This window comes from Dipteris shenzhenensis, chromosome 14 (assembly GCF_047967505.1).
Source record: "Dipteris shenzhenensis isolate YYH24624 ecotype China chromosome 14, Dip_SZ_1.0, whole genome shotgun sequence".
Taxonomy (NCBI): domain Eukaryota; kingdom Viridiplantae; phylum Streptophyta; class Polypodiopsida; order Gleicheniales; family Dipteridaceae; genus Dipteris; species Dipteris shenzhenensis.
The window spans coordinates 6019294-6035014 of record NC_141609.1 but is presented as its reverse complement, the minus strand read 5'-3'; the positions used below and the strand labels follow the sequence as shown (position 1 = coordinate 6035014).

General features: G+C 42.8%; 1 protein-coding gene across 1 annotated transcript; it reads right to left on the bottom strand.

Moving 5' to 3' along the window:
* Positions 1-1541: 1541 nt before the first annotated feature.
* LOC147894115 (putative pentatricopeptide repeat-containing protein At3g01580) lies at positions 1542-5281 on the bottom strand. Its single transcript, XM_087385105.1, has one exon. It carries the CDS (start codon positions 5173-5175, stop codon positions 2479-2481), a length of 2697 nt encoding a protein of 898 aa, XP_087241231.1. The 5' UTR covers positions 5176-5281; the 3' UTR covers positions 1542-2478.
* Positions 5282-15721: the final 10440 nt, after the last annotated feature.

Sequence of the window (15721 nt, the reverse complement as noted above, 5' to 3'; positions counted from 1 at the left end):
TGGTGCTGAGCTGGTTGACATTTGATTGGTCAACCTTGCCCTGTGTGTGTGGTTGACATCTGTTTGTCTGACTGTGCCCTGTGTGGGTGGTCAGAGTTTGAAAAGGCTGGTCTTGCCCTGTGTGGGTGACCAGCTGTGTTTGGTTGGCCAGCTCACAGTCATGGAGTTTGAACCATGGAGGGGTGTTGGAAATATAGGGCTATGTGTGGCTCAAACCCCCTCATGGAGCATGTTGGTGATGGAAGTTAGACGGGGCTAAAAAGGTCCTTGGCTCACGCAGTGACATGTGGCAAAAGGCCTTGGGGATTAATCCCATAGGCAACTGTGACATTCAGTGAACCTTGGATATAAAGAAAGGGAGAACCCTTCCCTTCATCCCAGCCAGCTCTTTTTGGGTGAAGGGGAGGCTCTGCATGGCTATGGGGCGAGCAGTGGGACCCCCACACCCGGTGCATCCCGGTGGCAACACGTGGCTCTATCCCATGTTTTCTAACAAATCTCTTGCCAGGTAATTGATCAACATCCATGCGCCACGAGTGGAACCATCTGGAAACTCATGCATACCAGCACTGCTCATCTCCCTTTACTGCAAGCTGCATAGATAATGAGAGGGCCCTCCATGGTAGCCTTTATGGGCCTATATCAGCCCAACCAAGCTGTGTGACTCAGTCCAAATAGGTGATGATCTGGAATGATGCATCTACGTAGAGGGGTCACGTAGATAATGTCATGCGGAGTGCAAGCTGCATAGATAATGAGAGGGCCCTCCACGGTAGCCTCTATAGGCCTACATCAGCCCAACCAAGCTGTGTGACTCAGTCCAGATAGGTGATGATCTGGAATGAGGCATCTACGTAGAGGGGTCGCGTAGATAATGTCACGCGGAGTGCATCTCTTCCCTCAGCCCATGCAAGATAGCATCATGACCTGTAGTCTCTCAAAACCAGTCCACTCATCGTCTTTGAGGTCTACTGCCCAAAAAACACCTGTATATAGGATGACTGGTCAGACTACAGAATCAAACTAGAGTGACTTCCTGTTCACGTGCTGGAAGTGTGATTGGAACCATTGTCTTTCCCATCTTGCCAATGGCTGCTAGTTTCATGTGAGCTTGGAACCTGTAAAGGTGCATCCCAAATATACATATGATTTGACTACCTCAATCAACTCGCCTGCAAGTGTGAATGTCTGCAGCTGCACGTCACTGGTACTGAAGATCATGGCCTTGGTTTTACACAAGTTGACCTTCATGTCTTGACTCTCACGGATGCATAAGTAGTCCCTCTGCTATATCAAATATCAGAATGACATCATCCGCATATAGAAGTATAGGTATGGCAGTTTGTGCCAAAGTCGCTCCCTGATGGGCTCTGCACAACTGCTAGCTCCCTGCCTCTCCTGCACTGTCTTCCCCACCCCTTCGTTTCTTCCCTTCCGCTTCTTCTCACGCTTCCCCCTCGTTCCTTTTGATTCTTTCAAGCTGTTTTCTTCCCCTTCCAGCCTCACATCCGGTTCACTGTGTAGCCACCTGGATTAGCCTGGGGTTTCCTTGGTAGTTGGCTCACCTGGGAGTTCCCAGTTTGGTCGTGGCACCCCACCAGCATAGGTTCCTTGCCATGGGCCTCACAAAGCGTTGTGGCTCCAACAAATGCAACTTTGGTGGATTGAAAATTAATCCAAATGGCATTCAAGACAGATTCTCATCCAAGATCAGCACGGATCCAATGCATGATTCCAGCATGCATGAATCACTGCTTTGAGGACTTCTCTCTATTGTTATAATATATGCCTTCTAAAAATACAATAAAAGAGAGGCCCCCATTTGTTGCCAAATAAAAGAGAGGCCCCCATTTGTTGCCAGACCCCGTCGATATCCCTGTACTTGCTTCATTCATTCAATCAATGCTCAGCATTCTGTTTCCATGGTTAAGGTTCATTCTAAAATCTATTGCGGGCCATCACTGCTGATAAACCCTGAATGACCTTTATGCTTAATCAGCATCCACTCAGCGAATTCTTGCATGACAACAGGAAGCTTTACTTCGTAGAGGCATGACACTCAAACTCATTGGAGGATTCCCAATAATGTTAAGAGATATACAAGGGAAGGGGAAATGAGGTTTAAAGAAATGGCCACCTTGCATCCATAGGGAGTATGCTCCCCCATCTCCTTAATCCTTTACTGTTCCAAATAAGCCAAATAAGCCATCACATGTTACTCACGTATTTTGTGATTCATAAATGAGCTTTTCCACCTCTACCCTCTGATTCTTGACACCTTTACTCTTTATAGTATTGCAATCTTTGCACGTCATCCCACTGGCTGCTGCCCACTGCCCACTGCAAAAATATTCAAGGGAGTTACATGCGGAGCATCTATTAGAAGGGCCCTCTGATTCTTGACACCTTTACTCATAATCTCCCGCAATTTTTGCACAGCATCCCACCTGCCCAGTGCAGCATAAATATTCGAGAGAGTTACATCTCTATTAGAAGGGCCCTCTGATTCTTGACACCTTTATTCTTCATAGTCTCTCGCAATTTTTGCACGTCATCCCACCTGCCCACTGTAGCATAAATATTCGAGAGAGTTACATATGGTGCATCATTGGTTGGATCCAATTTGAAGACGTGACCTGCAACACGTGCTGCGCGTTCCACGTCACCATGGATTTTGCAGGACCCAAGCAAGCATAACCATATGGTGGAACTCTTTTCAAATGGCATTCTGTTGATCAAGTCTTCTGCATCATCCAAATGTCCTGCACGTCCAAGAAGATCAACCATGCACATGTAATGATCCACTGTGTATGTCAAGCCATAGTCCTGGCTCAAAGACATGAAGTAGTATCTGCCATCATCAACGTGTCCTGTGTGGCTGCATGCATTAAGAATACTAAGGAAGGTAATTTGGTCTGGCTTGATGCCATTGAGCAACATCTGATGGAAAAGATTCAGGGTTTCAATATCAGGACCATTCTGAGCACACGCTGCAAACATGGCATTCCAGGTAATCACATCATGGTGGGGAATCCTACCAAACAGTCTCCTTGCATCAGACAGACTCCCACACTTACCATACAAATTAATTAGGGCATTTCCGACAGTGATTTCTCCCTCATACCCACTGTTGACAACTGCAGTATGGATATCCCGCCCCTTTTCTAAAGCTGCCAAGCCAGCGCATGCATCAAGAACAGAAACAAAAGTGACATCGTTGGGCACAACGTGCTCAAGCAGCATCTGGTTGAAAAACCCTAGGGCATCCTTGTCATGCCCATTCTGACCACATGCTGCAATCATAGCACTCCAAGAAACTGTGTCCCGATGTGACATTCTGAAGAACACTCTTGATGCATCCTGTAAACCCTTACACTTGCCATACATAGAGATGAGGGCATTCCCCACAGCAGCATCTCCCTTGAATTCACTGTCAACAATAGCAGCATGGATCTTCTTCCCCTCTTCCAGAATTGCCAGGTTTGCACATGCATCAAGAGCAGAAATATATGTGGCATTATTCAGCTTCAATCCATCAAGCTGCATTTGATGGAAATATCCAAGAGCCTCCTTGCTATGCCCAGTGCTAGCAGACATTGCGATCATGGCATTCCATGAAATGACATTCCGCAAGGGCATTCGACCGAACATGGACCTTGCTGTTTGGAAATTCCCACATTTGCCATACATGCTAACAAGGGCAGTTCCAACAACAACGTCTGTGTCGGATCCGCTTTCAATGATAGCTGCATGGATCTTTTGTCCATCTTCTAGGGCAGCCAGGCTTGTGCATGCATCAAGAGCAGAGACAAAAGTAACACAATTTGGCTTGAATCCATCAAGCTGCATCTGATGGAAAAACTCCAAGGCTTCCTTGCCATGCCCATTTTGAGCACACGCTGCAATCATAGCACTCCAAGTGATCACATCCCTGTGTGGGATTTGGTCAAACACTCTCTTTGCCTTGTGCATACTCCCACACTTGCCATACATGTTTACGAGGGCAGTCCCCACAACAATGTCATCTTGATATGCACTGTCTGCGACAGCGTCATGGATCTTTTCACCCTCCTCTAACATTGCCAAGCTGGCACATGCATCAATGGCGCAGACAAAGGTGATGTGGTTTGGTTTGAGCCCATCAAGCTGCATGTTGTAGAAGAAATCAAGAGCCTCCTGGCCATGCCCCTTCTCGGCACAGGCTGCAACCATAGCACTCCAAGAGACCACATTCCGCTTAGACATTCGGCCAAACACTCTCTTTGCATCGCATAGGCTCCCACACTTCCTGTACATGCCCAAAAGGGCAGTGCCCACCACCACATCTCTGTCAAATCCACCCCCAACAATAGAGACATGGATATCCTGTCCCACTTCTGAAGCTAAATTGGCACAGGCATCAAGAACACAGACAAACGTGGCCTGATTTGGCTTGAAACCATCATTCTGCATCTCGTAGAATAGCACCAGTGCCTCCTTGCTGTCACCATTGTGGGCACAAGCTGCAACCATGGCGTTCCAAGAGACCACGTTCCGCTGAAGCATTTGGTCAAATACAGTCCTTGCATCATTCAAGCTTCCACATTTTCCATACATATTGACGAGGGCAGTTTCCACAATAACATCCCCAGCATAGCTCGTATCGATAATGGTGGCATGGATCAGCTGCCCTTCTTGTAACAATCCAGCACAGGTGCATGCATTAAGGACGCAGACAAAGGTAACATGGTTTGGTTTGACACCATCAACACGCTGCATCTGATGGAAAAGCTCCAAGGCCTCCTTGCTAAGCCTATTCGTCACATAGGAGTTGATGAGTATGTTCCATGAATACAAATTGGGATTAGGTAGTTTGTCAAATACAGCTCTGGCATCCTCTATGCTCCCACAGTTGCCATACATTTGGACAAGACAGGTGCCTAGAAATGTATCGTGATCATATTGGTTCCAGCTCATGTGAGCATGCAGATGTCTACCGTACCCCAAAGCCTTGTCGTGAACGCAATTCTTCAGTAGGGAGGCGAGAATAGCATAGCCAGTTGATCCATTTGGCAGGTGATCCAGGCCAATCAGCTCGTTCTCGGATCCAACTGTGATCTCGTTGACAGATGTTTTCGGCTGTCTAAAAGCCTCGTGATGCTGAATACACCAATCCTTCAAAGGGTATAGTTCCATGCTTGTTGCAGGCTTGCTAGTACCCAGAGTGGCGCGTTTTTTTAGTGCCTCCTCTCCTAGATGCGACTTCTGCGAATAAATCACGTCGTCTGGGATAATGGGCACCCGTCTTGCATGATCATTCACTAATGAATCCTGCGTCTCTCGGTTGTGCCCGCTTAGAGTGATTCTCATATCTGAACCTCGAGAATATCTACATAAAAGAGCGCACCCTTGAGTTCTGCTAACAGAAAAGAGGAATAACCTCCCTGACTGATGTGCAGCTGATGCCCTCGATGATGAAAAGGGGGGTGAACAATACGTGCAAGATGACAAGCAGCTCATTGCCGCTCAAATTAGTTACTGAGCAGAACATGAATTGTGTTTAAGCAATGATTGTAAGCCAACCACCGAGCTGAAAACAACGAGAAGCAAATTTTCAAAGTGCGCAATTGCAAAAATGGCACTTTTTTTGAAAATTTTCCCAATGTCGCACTTTCTGTTCATTTCACTTTTTGCTCTTACCAGTAGCATGACCAATCTACCATGGTTACAGACCCGACCCTCTCAGCTTGGGTCTCAAGGTGGGATATTAAAATGTCCTCAATTGCAAGAAATAAAATTTCAAATTTCAAGGCCCCTTCCATCGTAGGCATTGCTTTGCTTTGCTTGGCTAGTCTTGGCTTGGCTTGGCTCTATGCTGAGTTTACTCAATGATTTAGCTAGATGAGTGGCCATGTGATGTTAATTTAGGGGCTCACAAAAAATCTCCCCCCCCCCCCTCTCTCTCTCTCTCTCTATCTATCTATCTCTCTATCTATATATATATATATGTGTGTGTGTGTGTGTGTTACACACACTCTCTGTCTCTTCGCCATCACAGACCCATGCTCTCTCTCTTGCTCACATGCATACACGCGGACACTCAAACATAGGAGATCCCCTCCCCCCCTGTTACATACTCTCTCTCTCTCTCTCTCTCTCTCTCTCTCTCTCTCTCTCTCTCTCTCATATACACAAATCTTGTGACTATTCCCCTCACACACATGCACACATTCACACAAACACTCAAATTTAGAAGTGCTTGTATATTTGTTTCTTCATTAAAAAAAGGTTATGAACGTACAAAATTTCATCCAATCAAATGCAAATGTGTCAAGAAAGCCTAATGCTTTACGTCAACAATCATGCACAAAACATGTATGCCAATGTATACTGCGTTATAATATGGAGTCTTCAAAGGCCTACCATTTCATGAGAGCTTTAGGAAAAGTCATATCCAGATTGATGCCCTCTTCTTCCTCTCCATCGTCACCTATGGGCTTTCACCATTCCACCAAAAGAAAGAGCACATTTGTAGCATGGCTCATGTCAGGGTGTTGGTAAGGCTCTCAGCCTTATGCAATGGTTAACTCCTTGGGCAACTGTGAAGATGTTTTAGGTGGTCTCATCGCCCGCCTTAGCCACAAAATGTACCCATCTGAGGAGTGCCTCCTTATGGACCATTAATCCATAGAACCACCTGACCAAATGCATGCATTTTGAAAGCTGCCTCTCCTCCACCAGTGATGAGATCCATCCATACCTCCCCAAAGCTGAACACATCCACCTTTGTTGTGACATGGCCTATTACTCTAGGAAGAAGCCCAACATAAGCAAACATGCACCTCAATCACTATAAATAATCATAAACACAAATTTACCCACAAAGAAGCTCCGATCCCCTAGAGTTAACATGCGCAAAAATCGATAGACATGGTTGCCAAATCAAAAGTAAGCATACTAACATATTCAAGAGCCAGATATCCATAGGTGCTAGCCAATCTCATCTCTATGGAGAATGAACCTTCAAGTGCAAGCTTTGCCAACCTAAAATCTAAGACCTTAGCCCTATAGTCATCGCTTAGTAGGCTTGAGATCTATGTGAATAAATCTCTTGCAACCTATCACATTGAATCCGTAACCTAAATCCAATGTGATTCTCAAATGCCTTTTCTAGTTCAAAGCTAATAGGTTTGTTGTGTCCAATTGAAGAGATGCTGGATTAGAGTGCCCAAGTGTGTGGTGAAAGGAGTTAGACATCATGGAGCATATGAGACAGGAAAACCCATGTGCATGGCACGTGGCTTGAACCTCCAATTCAAAGTTGAAATTCCCCTAGGCTACTTGAGCAATTGTGAAGATACTTTGGGTTGTCTCATTGCCCACTTCAACCACAAATCTACCAATCTGAGGAGTGCCTGCTTACTATCCATTAATTGATAGAAATAACTGACCAAATGCATGCTTTCTGCAAGCTTCCTCTCCTCCACCAATGATGAGATCCATCAGTACCACCCCAAAGTTGAACACATCCACCTTTGTTTTGATTTGGCCTGTTACTATAGGAAGAACCCAACATAAGCAAACATGCACCTCAATCACTTTAAATAATCATAAACACAAATTGACCCACAAAGAAGCTCCAATCCCCTAGAATTGAAATGAGGAAAAATCAATTGACACGATTGCAAATCAAAAGTGGGCATACCAACATATTTAGGAGCCAAGTATCCAAAGGTCTAGCCAATCTCGTCTCTATAGAGAATTTGTCGTCAAGTGCGGGCTTTGCCAACCCAAAATCTAAGACCCTAGCCGATGGCTTGAGATTTTTGTGAATATATCTCTTACAACCCGTGAAAATATTTGAACCCATAACCTAAATCCAATTTGATTCTCAAATGCTTTTTTTGGTTCAAAGGTGATAGGTTCGTCTCATCCAATTAAAGAGATGCTAGCTTAGCGTGTCCAAGGTATGGCGAGAGGAGGTAGACATTGTGCAGCATGCTAGAATCCCACATGCATGACACATGTCTCTAGCCTCTACTTCAAGCCTAGCCAAATTGGGTAAATTTTTTCTGCTGGTCGGACCAAACTCCCCTATTCTAACTTGCCCTTGCCACATGTTAGCCTTGTATGCTTGTCGCCACATGGCAAGTTCTAAATATGAAAGATAAAATAAGAAGATATGGACATTTTTGCCCTTCAAGTGCAAGCTTTATCCCATCGCTGAACTTGGATCATTTTGTAGCTTCCTTCCCCTACTTATCATCCTTACTGAGTGCTCTTCTCCCCTCACCAACACTCTGTCACACCTTCCTTCAGCCACACTTTACTCCCCTTCCCCTTCATATGTTGCAGGCTACTAGAGTCAAAGCTTCCTCCACAATCACTCACCTCACCCCCATGGCTGATTGGGAAGTGCCATGTTCATCGAGATTGCCATTTGTATCCATCTTCCATCCAAATTATGCTCAAACATAGTGTCCACGTCAAGCAATCTACAAAGGATTTGCATGCAACTCTCATCTCATCATCACAACAAATGCCATCCTAGATTAACTCGGTGGATTGGATGCTGAAGCCATGAACTACAACCAATTGTGCATTGCCAAAAACTCAGACTCCTGCCTAAGAGCTATCAAAATAGAAATCAAGCACCTAGAGGTGTTCTAATGCAAATTGTAGAATGGTTTCACCTAGAGCACAATGCTTTTACCTAGAGCAACGTAGACAACCAAGCATTCCATCATGTAGAAGTGGTCATCACCAAAATTAAGAATTGATGAAATCTTATGCTAAGATCACAAAGGGTTAAAGTGTTGCCATCGCTTCCTCTGCTATGGATCCATAAAGATGCCTCTGCCAAATCGCCCCTTGATTTTGCTATAGACTATGGTGAAGGATTCAATCATCGTTGGACCAGGCTTTGGCCCCAAATTGAATATGTCACCCCCCTAGCTTATCAAGAGAGACATACACCATAAAGGGTTTGCACTGAAGTCCCCTCTGCTACAAGCTCACGGTCGACTTGTTTGCTGGATGATTTTTGCATTGTTGTGGAGGATGATCACATTTAATGTTGATTGAGCTTTGCTTGGCACCCTCTTCCCTACAAGGAACATGAAAGCCCAACATTTTTCAAAGTATGTGCAAATCTTAGATTTTGAGGCCTAGGCAAAGGTAGAGAAAGGGCGGGGCTGCAGGAAAGGAACAACATACATATCTTGTTGTAGGAAACGTGGGGAAAATAATGGCAAAGCTGAATTGCAAGCAAAGCTCTTATTGAAAGTGTCGAATGCCACAAGGCTATTGAGTTCGTGTCGACTTGAGCAATGCTAAGAGAATGGGAGAGTTCAAAATCTCCATCACCCCTACTTCACGGCTTCTTCTTGCAATTCTACAAACGAGAAATCAACCTGATGGATAGCTATGCAATGCAAAAATATATTGGGGAGGACATCTCAATATTCAAAAGGAATTTAATATGCAAAATAAGGACAAGCTCTCGATCAACTCCACCACGAAATCCAAGATTGCCTGGTTGCTGAGGAGCGATTAAAAAATGAAGAGACAACTCTAATGAATCAAGTGCTGGCTCTGGTAGAGCTTCTGGAAGCAGAAAAAGAACATTATTTTAAGAGCAGTCACACTCCGGCCCCCAATTCCATCCCAGCCCTGCTTGCACTTTCCCCTGCACCCCCCTCTTTAGTACCTGTTTCTTTTGTGGGCCCTACCACCGTCCACCAACTATCAACACCTGTGGCCACCCAAGTGGTCACCCCCCCTTACGCTCGCTCCTTTAAGAGACATTTCTCACAGGCAGACCCCTCTAGTGTATCATCGGGAGACAATGTCAACATAAGACTTCTTGCAGCATCAGCACAACAGCTCTGCCTCTCTTCCAACTCCTACTATTCCTACTCTTGCTATTAAAGACGAACCATTTTAACCTGATGAACCTATTCCTGCTGCTCCCATTCCGGTTGATCCTATTTCAACAACTGATCCCGCTCATACTGATCCCGCTCCTGCTGATCCCATTCATGTTATTCCCGTTCCTACTATACCTGTTCCTACTTATCATTCATGCTATTCCCATTCCTACTGTACCTGTTCCTACTTATCATGTTCCTGCTGATCTCGGCCTTGACATCTTAGTTCTGAATGAGCAGATGTTTATTTTTGCATGATTGTAGTGTTTTTCATCTGAGAAGCTATTCTCGCTAAAAGCTCTTCGAGACAATTGTATATATATTTTTGACATCATAACATAAAGCCTCATTTTTGAAAAATAAAATAAAAAGTGCTTTCTTGAGTCTAAGATTGGGCCTGTTTTTCCCCCCCATTTCTCCTGCTCGCACTTTCCATCCATGGTAATAGGCACCCCAGGGCATCTTTCTTGCTTGTGTTCCAACTTTCTATCCTAGTTCTCTCGCTTGCATTTTACCCATTTGAAAGTTTGGTTCTCTTTCACGAATGGCAACATGCAACCCAAGGCGTCCCAATGCGAAGTGGTGTGTAACTTAAAATGCAAAAGTCCAAGACATCGAGGTGAGTGTTGTTTCTCGGTGACCTACAACATTCATATCATCTATAAAGGTTGCCAATAGGGTGAATGCAGATGATCACTAGCAAAAGATGGTTGTGTCGAAAGGAAGTTGGGTGCTAATGCAACCAATGAGGAGGAAAAAACCACGGTCGAAGAATATATTTCTGGCCTCTTGGAAAGGCAGGGTCAAAGATTTTAGAACAATAGATGGTACGAAAGGTATTAAGGAAATACTAGTCAAGCATGTATATATGCACAATGCTGCATGATTATCCAGATTATCTTCCATGACACAGGCCCAATTGTGAGTTTTTAACCCTTTTAGTTTTTAATGGTAGTTAGCAAGGTCTACTATGAGGTGGTGCCAAGTACGATTACCATTAAGTATATGATTGTAAGCCATAATTTTCTATTTTCTTTTTACTACTACAAGCACAGTAGGTTCATTGCGGATAAATTAGTTCCAATGGACCAAGACCTAGAAACAAAGTATTGGAGGTCAAGGCCTATGAAGATGGAATATTGGTCAGTGTAATCTCAATAGGACAGTGTTGTACGCTAGCCCAATTGCGTCATTACATTCATGTGGAGATAGAGGACAGTATTTTGAAAGAATTCTCATTCATTATCAACAACAAAAAGGTGCATATAAAGTTTACAAATTTGTTCTTTAGTATCTTCATTTGTTATATTTACATGATTCATTTGTTGTCTTCATTTGTTAGCATACATTAAAGAAGCAAATCGTACAGGAGGAGCTGGTGGACGAGGAGAAGATACAGGATCGATTCAGGTGCATTACATGCTCTAGTTGCATCAAAGTCCTCCTGAGGAGTGTCCAGGTATAGCAGAAGTTGAAAGTCTCCACCATCGCCCGCAATAAAAATTGCATTTAGAACAAGAACCAGAAAAGCCATAGCCTGCGAATGAGGATCGGCCTTCTCTATGAGTTGGACCTGTGGTGGTAGATATCTACACATGTACACAATCACTAAGATCAGTGTGATTGTTGGTCACTAAGTCATTGAGAAGTACTATACATGTACAAAAATCATGCAAAATCCTATACATTGTTATTATTGAGATGTAATATAAACAATCTCTCCAGCGATGCTTTTGCATTGAATTGTGCTCTCCCTCATACGCAATAGTATGCTTGAACATCTCATCGTCATCTCTTCTTGAGCTATTTGAGAAGCAACTAGAGAACCTTTGCTACTAGTCTAGCTCTCTACTCCAATCATTGGGGAAACATACTAGAGAAGCTATTCTACTAGTCTAGCTCTAAAGCTATATACATACTTTGAGTAAAAAACAGTAATGCAAACTGAGTTTTTTAATCCTATATGAAACTTTGGTACATGAATTATTCATAATGGAAAGTTTATGGTTTTACAAGTGATAAGGTCTCGATCTTTGTTAATTTTACTGATTTTCCATATGCTATCTTTAAAGCCTTGTAAGAAGATACCCTTGATTCTTGATTTGAATTCATGTTCAATTGTATCAATACAAAAATCCATAAGCACAAACATCCCAAATGGGATTGTTGAAATAAATAAAAACTCATATTATAGGTATTGTATCAATACAATGAGTGAGTCATAATCAAAATCTAAAGTCCAAATATGATGAAAATATGTAGCTACTCCTATGCAGATGAAGTTGGAGGCTACTATGAAGGCTGCTCGTGCTATGAAGGAGGCTACTGATCAGGCTACTGTGAAGGAGGTTGTTGATCAGAGGCTGAGGTGACTGGTAATCAGGCTATTGTGAAGGATGAGGCTACTCATCCGGCTACTGTGAAGGCTGAGGCTGCTCATCAGGCTACTATGGATCCTCACTGGAAAACTTCTCTTTCACTTTGGGATTGTCCTTAGCTATGATGGTTTCCTCACCCCCTTGCTCCTTTCCTTCAGCAACAATAGACACCTTACTTTTGGAAGCACTAGCTTTAGATCTCACTCTGCATCTCCCTTGGGATACTTTATGAGCATAAGTTAATAGCTTTTCTATGACCATGGATCTATATCCATCAACATACACTAGTGGAAAACTATCCTCTGAAACCTGCAATCAAGAAAAATAATAAGAAAGATTAGATTATATTTTGTTTCACAATGGCATTTGTACCATTACGAATGCCATTGTGAAATTTATATACTTACCCTATCTGGTTGCGGATCTGCAAAATAAGTATCTAAGAAATACTTGGCATGGATCATTGTCCTCCACCCACATGAATCTGTTGTGGTGCCTACACAAACTTAACAACCTTACGATATGGTTTATATAATTTAGGAGGCCAAAAACATCATTGAACATCCACAAATGTCCTTACCTTTAAGTAAAAAAATTGAACACTATCTAGCAAGTCCACATTTGGAGGACAATGATCCAAGACATCCAATAACCTTTTTAGGCCTCTGCAAGATAAAATCCTATTGTTAGCAATGGTGAAGTAACAACTTAGAGCTTTATTTATAGAGGGCTATATTGAAGAACAAAAACATATAGATCAAGGTCCCTATGTGTTCCATAGAGAGAATTCATACAAAAGACTTGTTTTTGTTGAAGATCACTACACACTAGGCTCCAATGGTTGCTGTAAAAAAAGATAGATACATTAGTCAACATTACAACAACAAATGATAGAAGAAATGAAGTAGAACGTATTATTCACTTACTCAGAGTGATAAGGTAACATGATGAGAGTGATCAAGGTGAAGTCACACTATTTAAGTACCTTTGGATTTCTTAGTAAGGGAGATATACAGGGATCAAGTACATGAACCTCAAGTTGTTGCCACTCTTTTAACCCTCCTCTATACATGTTGGTAAAAATATTGTTATCAATGCAGTGTATAAGAAACTTAGTCCACATCATCAATTAATCAAGAAACTCAACCATATTCATCATCTAAGCATGCAGATCAATTACTTGAGAATAGAAAAAAGAATTGTATCAGTCACCCACTCTCCTCATGATATCAAAGCTCGCAAACAGTCTTGGGTTAGTGTTATATCTCTCACAGAAGTGGCATGTTAAAACTTGAGGATAATATTTGATCCCAATTGCACTATCCTTTGATTATTTCTAAGATCCCTTAGGGTAGTTTCTTGGATGAATTGCCTATTAGTAGCATCCCTCTACTCTATCATGGCCTCCTCATAAGCAGCCTTGCCTCTTGTATCCTTGCTATGTGTTACCTCCAACATATTTATACCTTCATCCTTTGGTTTCCTTGCTAGTGGCACAAATAGAATATCCCTTATTTTGAGCTTCACCCAATCACAAGGACGAAGGAGTTTGTCATATCTATAACAAACTCTCTTAAGTGTCTCAATATCCTCCATCATCAAGGTGACCCTAAGACTATGTGCAGCAATAATCATGCAATCCTAGAAGAATTCCAACATCCAATCCTCAGCTGCCTCTTGAAGGGCCAATAATGTAGACCTATGCCATCTATAACCTAGCTGATTGTCATTACAGATCTCCCTCACAAGCCTTTGAAAGGGAGCCTTTGGTATTGCATATCCCATGGTTTTTTGAGCCTTCTTTATCTCCCTAAGCACTGACATCTTTTGAGAAAATCTCCTCTTCTTTGCTTGTTTGAGGATATGCACGGACTTCCCTTCCTCTTATGAGATCCTCTGACACTGGCACTAGCAAAAGGGGTAGTGGCAGCTTGAGCAATAGGAGGCCCCTTACCAACCAACTGACTGTCTACTTTGTCCTTGCCAAGATAGTCTTCCAGCTTGCAACCAAGAGCTTCATTAGAGAAATAGTTACTATTTTCTCTGTAGAGGAAGAAGAGCAAGACAAAACTTGTAACAAGTGGATATGCACAAATGTGCTTACAGAGGCGATTTGGACAGTTGGGAATTGTCCAATAAGCCAAATCACTTTCTTAAGCACATCATTTAAAAACTATACCAAACAACTTGAAGGGAATAGCATCACCAAAATTACAAATGAAAAAGCAACTGATGCTCCTACTTCAAAACAAACTTCATACATGTGCCTAAGAAAGCGATTTTGAGTGTTGGGGAGATGCGCAAGCTCCCAAATCAATTTGTTGAGCACACTAGAGCGATGTCTCCAGATTTTCCCAAAGTGTTGCAATTTATAAATACACTCAAAAGACTCCAGAGAATATCCAAAAAGAAAACTTTGTGTACAAGTGTGCCTAAGAAAGAGATTTATAGAGTAGGTAACAGGACCAAGAGACCAACATGAACACATTTCTATTATCATCTATCAAATTCCAAATACATATGAATTTTGTGCCTTGTTTAAAGACATTTTTTATTTGTGCCTAAGAAAGCGATTTGGAGTGTTGGAACCTAGCCCAATAGCTCAAATTGCTTTCTTGACCACACTTTACTACCAAATTTCCAAACACGTGCATTCCGTGCTCTATCCAAAGAGATTTCTAATTTGTGCTTAAGAAAGTGATTTGTAGTGTTGGGAGCTTGGCCCAATAGCTCAAATTGCTTTCTTGAGCACACTTTAATACCAAATTTCCAAACACATGCATTTTGTGCTTTGACGAAAGACATTTCTGATTTGTGCTTAAGAAAGTGACTTGGAGTGTTGGAGCCTGTGGCCCAATAGCTCAAATCTCTTTACTATCTGGGTATATTTAGAACAAGGGGTTGGGGGGGGGGGGATTCATCATATCAAGCCTGTAGGTCAATTTTTGTAGCGTGGAGAGAGTGCGGTTGATGGATGTGGAACCCATGCGATGGAAGGAGAGGGGATTAGAGACAATGGATTGGAGCAGGAGCAACAGTGTGAGATAGTAGAGAGCTCAAAAAAGCAAATGACTGAGGTATCAGGAGAGGTATATGCACCCACCTCCAAAAATGGTCAAGCTACCTTCGAATCCGTGTACACATGTGTGCCATAAATAGAAGGAATCCCTATTTAGCCCCCAAGTATGACCATCGTACATGCCATAAATAGAAGGACTCCCTATTTAGCCCCAAGTATGACCACCATACAAGCATCATCATCGAGAATCATGCCCTTCAATGGCTATCGTATGGACATTGGGAGTTGTGCCCATGGGTATACAAGGCTAGAAAGGCTTATTGAATGCCTCCAACTCTCCGATTCTTGCTTGCCTATTGTGTTCGCCCTTTCGACCTCCTATAACATATCCATACTCTCCTCTTCTTCATGATGTA

Excerpts from the sequence above, each read along its gene's own strand:
- LOC147894115 (XM_087385105.1), bottom strand. The coding sequence starts at position 5,175 with ATGGAACTATACCCTTTGAAGGATTGGTGTATTCAGCATCACGAGGCT.